The sequence below is a fragment of the Cloeon dipterum genome, chromosome 3, assembly GCF_949628265.1.
Source record: "Cloeon dipterum chromosome 3, ieCloDipt1.1, whole genome shotgun sequence".
In the NCBI taxonomy this organism is placed as follows: Eukaryota; Metazoa; Arthropoda; class Insecta; order Ephemeroptera; family Baetidae; genus Cloeon; species Cloeon dipterum.
Window position 1 is genome coordinate 22,657,645 of NC_088788.1, and position 10,093 is coordinate 22,667,737.

General features: G+C 39.7%; 1 protein-coding gene across 1 annotated transcript in view; it reads right to left on the reverse strand.

Moving 5' to 3' along the window:
• SLO2 (slowpoke 2) overlaps nucleotides 1-9,206 on the reverse strand; it is a 98,109-nt gene extending 88,903 nt beyond the window's left edge. Inside the window, exon 1 of the mRNA XM_065486337.1 lies at nucleotides 8,921-9,206. Coding sequence (XP_065342409.1) covers nucleotides 8,921-9,054 — 134 coding nt within the window. The 5' untranslated portion in view covers nucleotides 9,055-9,206. The remainder of the gene's footprint in view (nucleotides 1-8,920) is intronic.
• Nucleotides 9,207-10,093: the final 887 nt, after the last annotated feature.

A 10,093-nucleotide genomic window follows, 5' to 3' on the forward strand; every position in this document is an offset into this window, starting at 1 on the left:
GCAACACAACAGCGCCACGTGCGACATGACCTTCTTGTTATGTTCCACGTCAAATTTTAACAACAATCCAGGGATTGTATCCAGCACATCCACAGTACCAGACCATTTTGGGAAGAGATTGAAATCTAAAGTGAAAACATTTTCAGCAATAGTGGAATTTAATTGAAAATGTTTATTGGTATGTTCCTTGACGGTTTATATCATAGGCCAATTGGCCTGTATCGTATGATTTTAAATTAATTTTAAAAATCGTCTGATATTTTCAGCAATTTATTAGATAATTAAAATTTGAGTTTAATTATGAAATTTTGAAACACTGATGGAAAGGGTTTCAGCATTCGTGCTAGTACCTTCCCGGTCCTCGAACAAGGATAAAAAGCAAAAAAAGAGCTTAATTAAGTAAGAGAAGCCGATACATGACCGAGAAATAAGAGCAACACAACGCGCAGCATGTTGAGCCTCGCCGTCTTCCTCTTTCACTTGTTTTATCTGCCCTGGAGAATCAATCAAGACGACCATCATTACCGGATCAAATTTCTCTCTCGAGCAAAAGCAACGCAGGCTAGAACCCAAATGAAAAGGAATGGATTCCGTCGCCAAAACTTTTAGCACTAACGGCTTGCCCCACTAAAACCACATTCACTGGCAACGGAATAGCCAAGCACCGCAACTTTCCGCTTGTCTTGCTGCGTGCGCGGCTTCGCTAGAAAAGGCTCTCTGCGAAGGGAATAAATTTCATCTGTTTTGATTTCCCGACGTGCAATCAGTCTGAGTTATCTGCCCGGAGACCAAGTAAATCACTAGATGGTAGCAGCGATACACTGGAGCGGAGGCGTCTTTTTTCCGAATTAACGCTCTTCTTTTCTTTGGTTGGACCATAAATTTTCCAGGTGATATCGAACATCCTGAAAAGATTTGTGTTTTTCGCAACAAATTTGTAGGATAAATAATGATTTTTCTTCAAAAACCGCTGTAAGTTGAACAATGCGATTGATTATTACTATCCTCAATACTCCATTAAATTTAAGATATAAATGTTATTTCTTAATATTGCACTTTAAGATAAAACTATTGATCGATGCTCGTGAAGGCAGATGCACTAAAGGAAAAGAGGATGTTATGATTATTTATTTTAAATTTAAAAAAAAATAGAAAACATCTTACTATGTAAAGGAACCTTTACAGGTCTTTATTAAAAGCCACTGTGCGTATATAAATTAATTCAAATCGGTATTTATATTTGTGGTTAACTCTTGAGTGCAAACCAAAGGAATAAAAAATTAATCGACGCTGAATCAATCTCTTCCTAAGAAGACATTCATCAAAACTTAATGTAATGCAAAACTAAATCGATTTGGTGCTATAAAGTTATGCTGTAGCCCACAGGAGCTGTGGATAAAGTAACGATTTTCCACCCTTATAATTCACTTTCTTATTGAAAACGAAATCCTTGCACTACTCTCTTTGATCTTTGGACAACAAAGGAGGGAGCCGAAAAATCTCAATAGCGCCAATTTGATCCTGGAGATGAGGACTCAAAGAGCAAAAAATCAATTTGCTCGGTCCAAAAATGTTTCCCTGGATGAAGGTAACCCGCAAGATCCAGCGTTTGCCTTTCCGCCCTCAAAATGAACTCGCGAGCTGTTAGTTAATAAGTTATGGAAATGGGACCGTGTGCAGCTGGACATTTCAAACAAAACGCATGCCCAGGCATAAACTACACAGTGTGCTTATTCTCCCGGGAGATTATATTTTACGCTGCCTCGTTACAACTGGCGCATTAATTTTTGATTAATTTTGGTCCAGCAGTAGCTACAAGCGCACCGGAAACAAAAACACGTTGTCGACTGAGGAAAAAACTGGTCGGCCATTTTGGTGGATTACAATGTTTCATAGGATTGTTTTTCCGCCGATGGTGCTTAGAATTGACATCGCTTGGAGGATTGATTTATGAGTGAATGAACTGCCAACGGTTAGCAAATAATGGATTCAAAGGGTTAGGAGTATGATTGATTGCAAAAATGTGGAAATTGCGGTTAAATGCGTTCCGCGCTCTTTTATTCTGAACTTGGTTTGATGCATACTGAAGCTTTTAATAATATTTTTATGATAGTCTGAATGTTCTCTCAGTTAAGTTCAATATCAGCATGCTCTTTCAGATGAAATAAAGTAGCGCTTTGAGCAACAAGATCATAAATGAATAAATTTTGAATAACTCTAAAAAAGGTGCTAAACATGTTTTTTAGCTTCTTTCCAAAATAGTTTCCACAAGCAATAAAAAGTTAGACTGTTCAATGTCACCAACTTTTCTACACCCAACACTAGCAATCCTAGCCGACGATGGTCCACAACTTTAAATAGGCGAAATTAGTCGAGGTTAAGAAATAAGTTGTTCTTTTCCCCCCTTAGATGCAACTTTGGCAATAAAATAACCACGTCCGCGTCTTCCATGTCTTCTGCGTATTGTTGTAGACAGCGGGCACCAATCTTGGGTAAGTGCACACGACAGGGCATCTACAGGACGCGAAAGTCGTTAGCAGCCTGCCAACTCTCACGGTGTTCCGTAGCCAAAAACATTATTTTACGACTCCGAATCAGGGTTGTAAAATGGAAAGACCAACTTGCTTCCTTAGTGCTGGTTTTATCCTTTTCAAAGAGCTATGTATGCGCTATTGGGCCACATTTTCTTAACGTGAAATCAAAGTTGATTCTACAATTTTCTTGCATCTATTAATAATGCAGGCGGAAAAAATACAATCAGAGAGTCACACCTATCTCTATAGAGATAAACCGATCACAAAAAGTATTTTTAACAACTTTAAAGGCACTTTTCGTTGAAAGTTTTCAGTGGACATTATTACAACGACAGTTTAATTTGACCTCAAATACTTCTAATAGAGTTGAAATGAGAATAGCTTTCATTTTTTAAATGAATATAGTTTTGAATCACGGTTATAAATCTGCCTTTATGGGCTTTATGTGGTCAGCTATATTATTCGATAATAATTCACTGAGCAAATTTGCGGCGGCAAACAGACAATACTGAATACCCTGCGAACATCAAGGCGGTATAATTATACGCCGTTTCCTTTCTTAATTAGCGCGTAACACTCAATCTTGCGATCGTTAGGGCAAAGCGTGTCCTGTTTCCAGCGTGGTCGGTAAATCCGCCTCTCGAGGATTCCGAGCAACGTGGTGCAAACTCATCTGAGGATTCGCGGGCCGCCACTTAAGATTCGGAATTAACAATGAAATAGTGGAGGTCGTAAGTAAGCCTCTGCAACTGAATCCCTGCTGAATCCCTGCGTGCGTTAGTCTTCAATTCTGCGAAGCGAATCTCGGTTCGCAAGATGCGTATGCGCCTGGTGAGCTTCATCGACCAAAAAGCACTCGACGAAGAGAAACCACCCTCATGCCGTGCCAACCCCATTATATTCCACAAAGCCACAGTCTTTTTGTGTCAAGTACTGCAAAATAAAAAAATGGAATATACACACTACTCCTACCTGAATTCCACTTGTCAAAATACATGCGCGAATATTTCCGCTAAACATGTGCTAAACAGCCTTGTCACAGAATCTTACGCCACTGTTGGGGGCGTCTTTTCAAGCCTCGTTGCCACCCTTTTGAAATAAAGGATGTGTATAATTTATGGGATTGCGGTGAGCTCCTGCGGGAAATACTCAACTTTTTGAGATTTGAAAATGGACGGGAAAACTTTTGCTATTATCTCAGGCTCGTGTAAACAGAAACGCTCAAGTTACGAATCAGGAGAGGACCACCTCGTGCTTATAAAAGTTTTGTGTTGCATTGTTCTAAGCATATGTGGGAAACAATTTTCAACTCACTTTTGCTCCTTTTAAAAGTGACAGTGGTAGAATTAGTTTTGTTTGCTGACTTGAGTTTGCAAAAATTGTAGACAGTGAAAAGGATATATATGTACGCTTTGAGCAGTAATATTTTAAGTAAAACTGCTTTTATTGTTTATTTTATTCTTTACAGAAAGAGTGTAGCAAAATTCGTTGTAAATAATAAGGCAGTGAGAGAAATATTTCAGCATAAATACCAGCAGCATTGGACAATGAAATATAGTATAGTTCACAGGAGCTCGTGAGCAAGAATAGGTGTGATGAAAAATTCAAATTTAGACTTGTATTCAGAACAAAAACTCAGCATTGAGGGCCGTTATAAAAGAGAACGCAAGGCGAGCACACGCATTCGCACTACCATATTGCATAATTTATCTCGGTAACAGCACGGCTGGGAATAATTGCATATATGCCTCTCACAGGGAATGTACTTGTGATTGCCCCAAAATTGAGGGCAACGTTCTATTTCTACAACTTTGACTAGATTCCAAGCTGGTCTTTACTTTAAACGTTCGCATTTCAGACAAACAAATAGAGAGTGAAAGAACGGCCATCAAGATGGTCGTAAGGCAGTCGTAAACTCGTGGTGAACACTTTATGTTTCTTCTACTACGATGCAAGATATTAAGGAGGAGCAGTAAATCTTTATTACTATTATGTTTTTTTCAAAGATCGCCGGTTCATAAAATTTTAAATTAAAGAATTTAACTGAGGGACGGCTATAATTATCATAACGATAGATAATTTTTAAGTTACATATTAACTTTAAAGTTTTTCAATTAAACCTGTAATCATAAGCCTGAAATCGTTAACTTGAACCTTAAAATTATTAAATCAAATTTTAATGTTTTATGGATCGTTTGAAGTAACTAAGTTAATATATTAATTCTTTTATTGCAGTTTAATTAGAATTTGGCAAGCAAGTTTTTGCTCGCTGTTATAAAATTGCTTAACGCTACACTGCGCTTTTTGAAACGAGAGCGATTAGGAATGCCTTTCCAAGAAAGTAGCCATCAAGAGACCAAACAGCCAGCGAAGGCCGTTTTATACCGCTTTCAGCGCTACCAAACTGAATTCCGTTGTCAGAGCGAGTTACTATCGGAAAATGTGTAGCTCAACTAATGTTTTCTTTCCATCTCGTTAGCTGCCATCGCGGTTTTGCAGGGAAAAAGCAAAGCCATGACTGCTCGACCGCATTATTTGCTACGGCCAAATGCCTTTTATGGTGACTTTGCAGATTCAGCCTGCGCAAAAATCGAACTACGCCAACTACGCTGATACTTGTCTGTTCTTCCCAGCAGGGAGAGTGAAATTCGCCTGTTTTTAGGTCAGAAGCGTAATTTACAACACAATGGCAGAGTGTTTTTTAATGCATATATTGTTATGTCGAAGAAGGCAAGTAAACATGTTATATGCCCAGGTTATCACTATGCCGGCGAGCCGTGTATACGCAGGGCTGGTTTGCTCGCAGATAAGAACCTTTATGTATTCAATTTTATCGGCGCCCCCCTGAGGTTGGGAAATATATTATCTTGATTACCTCGCGGAAGAGGATATTTATAGGGCGGCATGCGGCAAGGAGGCGGTTTGCTCTTTCCATGCATAAGTTTCTCGATTTATTCGCAGCTGCTGCTGTTTGTTGCATCGGAGATTTTTCAATAAACACGCAACACAGTAAAGAATATAAAGTGGCTGCAGCAGCAAGCCGCCGCGGTAGTAAAATATGTATACTCGTGGTTCTGCATGACAGAGTATATTGTTTCCGCACTTTCCACAGTCTAAAGATCAAGAAGCTCCCTCGCGTTGGGTTTATTCCCCCTTTGCCCTTTGTGCGCACAAGCACGGCCTATATATGACACCGTATGTGGCTTTTATTGGAATAATGGAGTCCACAGTTGCACTCTTTGGCATATATATGGTAGCAGGCTAAATGCTTTCGACGAGCAGTCCAACTGCCTTTCTGTGGATAACGGGGGCACATACCTCTGCTAATCAATATCCAAGGAAAATATTCATTGCGACCCTCACGCCAAAGAAATCGAGGAGATAAGAAATCTTTTTTGTCTCCTACGAGATGAAATATATGGAATATTTATTCCAAACTAGTGCTTGATTTGAAATTTCTCGCCAAGAAACCTTTCAAGCAGAAATTTCGAGACTTTGTATCACAACAACGTTGGCTGCTTTCCCAACATTTCCAGTTAGCAGATTTGCCAGCAGCAACAAGAATTGTACATTCGCTAGAGAAAGAAGGCGACGCGTATTTTATGTGATGGTTTGGCCTTCGGTTCCAATGCCATTTGGCTGATTGCAAACGGAGCGCTTGTTTCGCACACGACGAATCCAAGCGTTGATGTCGAGTGTGAAGCAGAATTGTCAGAAGCTGTCTCGGCTAAAGAGTCGCTCTATTTAGCTCACTCTCCATCGACATCGAATAGGCCAATTGAGGTCGAGAACCCGCTTGCTAGACATAAATACTTTAGGCGACTTGATTGAGGAAATTAACATTTCAGGCGAAATCAGCCAGCCACTCGTGCATGCGGGAGAAGCTATCAATCAATGTCGCAATTTCAGCCCAAGTTTTCCAATCAATTTTACATCACTTCATTTACTTTAATTGTAAGAAGCAATAAAAAACTCGTAAAAGTGAATTGCTTCACATAACGATTTTAGAAACGAAGCAACATTCAACCTTTGAACCTTTGCTCTCCTTCTCTGCGCGCAACTGAAAAATTCATACGCTGATTCGGAACAATCTTTTGCAATGCAAAGGAGGGTCCTAAGTCACCTCGTTGCGTCGACTAATTAAAAATTCATCTGGCATTACACTGGAAACGTGACGAAATCGAAAGAGTCAGCGATCGATGCGAGATGCTCTCGGTGCCTGCGGCGAGTGGTGCACGACGTTGGCGAACGCGCTTTTAGTTGATGGATAATGAACAAAGCAAACACCAACAAGGTGCGCCTAATGAAGAGCCCCCTAACGATCAGGTGCGCCCGAATGAGGGGTGTAAATCGAGACCCGCACGTCTATATCGCTCGCGCGTTAGCAAATCAGCTCGCGGGGTGGCGATAAAATCAGGCGCACAAGACATTTATTGCACCGTCAAGCTCAAAATTGTATTATGCAAATTGCTCGGCAGACTACCGTCTCGTGCAGCTACATCGCTCGTCTCCCAAAGCTCAAATTTCACTCTCAGGCTTGCTCACTTCAACAAATGTTTTTGATTCAAGGAGATGAAATTGCAACATAATTATACATATTTAGATCATTTGGTTATAAAGACTAAATGAGTCGCTTTCTATACATTCCCCAAACTAAAATCCCACAGGTTAATTGATTTATAAAAATAAAAGGACTCTGCTTTTTTTAAAATTTCAACAGTTTTTAACCATGCGAAATCAAATAAACGAGTGAGTTCATCTTCAATGTTATATTTTCACCATGTTATATAGTGTTATTTTCGAGAAAGTGTTGTCGGTTTCGGATGTATTTTCGGAAATAGATGTCACGATCTGACGTGAGTAGGGTCACCTGAATCAATAGAAGCTAGGAGTCTCAGAATGCATGCTAGAGTACGCTGACGACAACAACAATACGTAGACCACCCCTTTACCAAACAAAACGCGGTGGATGTTCACAGAGCGTGCTTTGGAATACATTATTATACAAATTGAGTTGTTGTTTTCCTGCGTGCAGAGAAAATGTTCCATTCCTTTATCCTCTCGTGCGAAAAACCAGCTTACTCATTTATTATTCCGGAAGGCAAACAATCGCGGTGAAAAACCCTTTCACTTACAATAACTAACAACCGTAAAAATCTGCGTTTCAAATTGCACGCAGGCCCCATTCAGGTGCTTTCCACTGTGAGTTCTTTTGTTGACTCTTTACAAGTAAATTATTCAAACAAGCAGCTTTGTAAATGCAGTTCGCTTGGAAAATGAAAGAGTGCTCATTAACGTGCAAGAGATGCAAGATGAACTGACTCGAGGAAACGTGTATACCTGTGTGTGCCTGTATCGTGTTTCGATTATTTTTCTACAAAGGTGCTCTACTTGTATCTTTTCTCCTTCATCTCGTTAAAGAACATGCTCTAGTTAATGATCATATCACACTACATGCGATATTCGCTACAAATATTTCAATTATTTCAAAAATATGTGTGAAGCTGAAGAGATTTTTTTTCTAATAAAATATAAGCATGATTCATTTTTATCTTGGTGTTTATATGATTTCGAAAAATGTTCATTTCTTTAGTTATCAATTATCCTGAGGTTTTTTTAAATAAAAATTGAACTCTCAAATTAGGTTTAATATTGCTGTATTTGCAGAGTTGCAGACCACCGTACCATACTCCTTTACCATTAAAATCTATGAAGGTTAAATCGTTTCAAATCCTGCATTTTTTTCAATATTTCTCCAGGATGAAGAGGCTAAAAATTAGGTTAGTGTAATTCAATATTAAAACTACAAAGAAAAAGTATTTCCATACTTTGACTTCTTCCTAAAAATCACGTACACATTTTAATATAAATTTTTATTTTAGGTTGTATATTTGCATAACAAGTAGAAACCATCGTTGTGCGTTTACTGATTTTGTGTTGTTGGAATCATAATGACGTTGAATATTGCGAATTCGTCTGTTTTTGAAGCGGACATAAGTTGGAATAAATTACAACTTCTCTTTATTGTGCGTGAAATTGCCAGCAAATGTTTCAGTGTTTGACAGTGGAGGCGCAAATATCATGCACAAAAACAGTTAATTATTCCCTTAACTCAATATTTCGCATAAAAAAAAGAACTAAAACGGAAATTCCTGTGTTTGTCATTCTAAATGAAATGCAAACAAATGTGTTATTTGTTCTCGTTCATGCCTAAAAACGTTATTAACCGTCCCACTGTTTGTTTTTGCTCCGTAGCGCACGGCACATTATAGTATATTCCGGATCGGTTACTTAAACACGCAGTGGAAACGTCGCAAGCCGGTTTGCTAAATGATACGCGAGGGAAAGACGACTGGCGCGGCTGCAAAAAAGGTTTGTTCACTCACCTTTCACCATCGTCGTTGAAGGCGTAGTCACCCATGATGAGGTCCCTGAAGCGATACCTTGGCGGCAGCGGCGGACACACTTCCTTCTCCATTAGCTCACGAGGACCGGGAGACACTGGCGTGGTGACGGCCATCGTCTCTATCTTAGACCCTCACCAGCTGGGACCTTGACATTGCCCAAGCAGGTGAACGTGCACGCAGGCCCGTGCAAAGCGGTGGTGCTCGTTAGCTGAAGCGTCGCGCCGAGGAGATGGGCTGGCAACTCCAGAGTTAGCGCCGTGTGTGGTGAGACGATTTCGAGTTGGCCGCTTGCTCGTTCACCCTCTCGCATCTCCAGCGCCTGCCCGCGCCAATAATTCTGCTGCTGGCCTCTGGTGTGCGCCCCCGAAGGCACCGACTCGCACAGTAGGCGTTATGGGGGTGTCGGACCATTAAGGGCTGCAAACACTCGGTGCCGGTGGAAAGGAGTAAAAGCGTAGATTCAGAGGGATTTTTGTCGGAGCGAGACAAAAATTTCAGCTTCAACGAAACGAGCTGGAGCAGAGTTCATCGAGCATACTTGACATCAACAAATGGCAGGCTTAAAAAGTTATAATAGATTTTCTGTGTTCGTATACTTTTGGCGACATTAATCAGTGGCAACTTACAGTTAGTGCCATGCGCTATGCGTTATTATAAAGTTGTTTAATTGTGGTGTGGGACACTGCGTGAATTTTTATTATGTATAGCGCATTTAAAATTTCCCGCAATATGCTTTCCTTAAAAACGGAGTTAAACATAATTTTAGTTTTATCTCTCGGCAATCATAAATCGCTTGCGGAGTTGAACTCCATTATTAATTTATGACGTGTATATTGATTGTTTTATGAGATTTTTTGGTTAGATCTGAGTAGCGAAAAATTAAAAGCTGCAATAGCTTATTAATTTAGTTAAAATGAAGCACTTTTTGGTATTAACACGGCTGTACAAAAATGGTATCTAAAATTTGTTACCCACCACTTCGTTATATAATTTACAGTAGGCGGCAGCTAAATTATTCTCTTCAGCTACAATTTAGATTCAAATTTTGGTTTATTACGGATCAGCGGGGCAACTGTTTATCCTTGTTAAATTTTACGTACTCATCTTTCAACTTTTTTTCTGACAGATGTTTTCTTCAATTTTGGGAGTTTT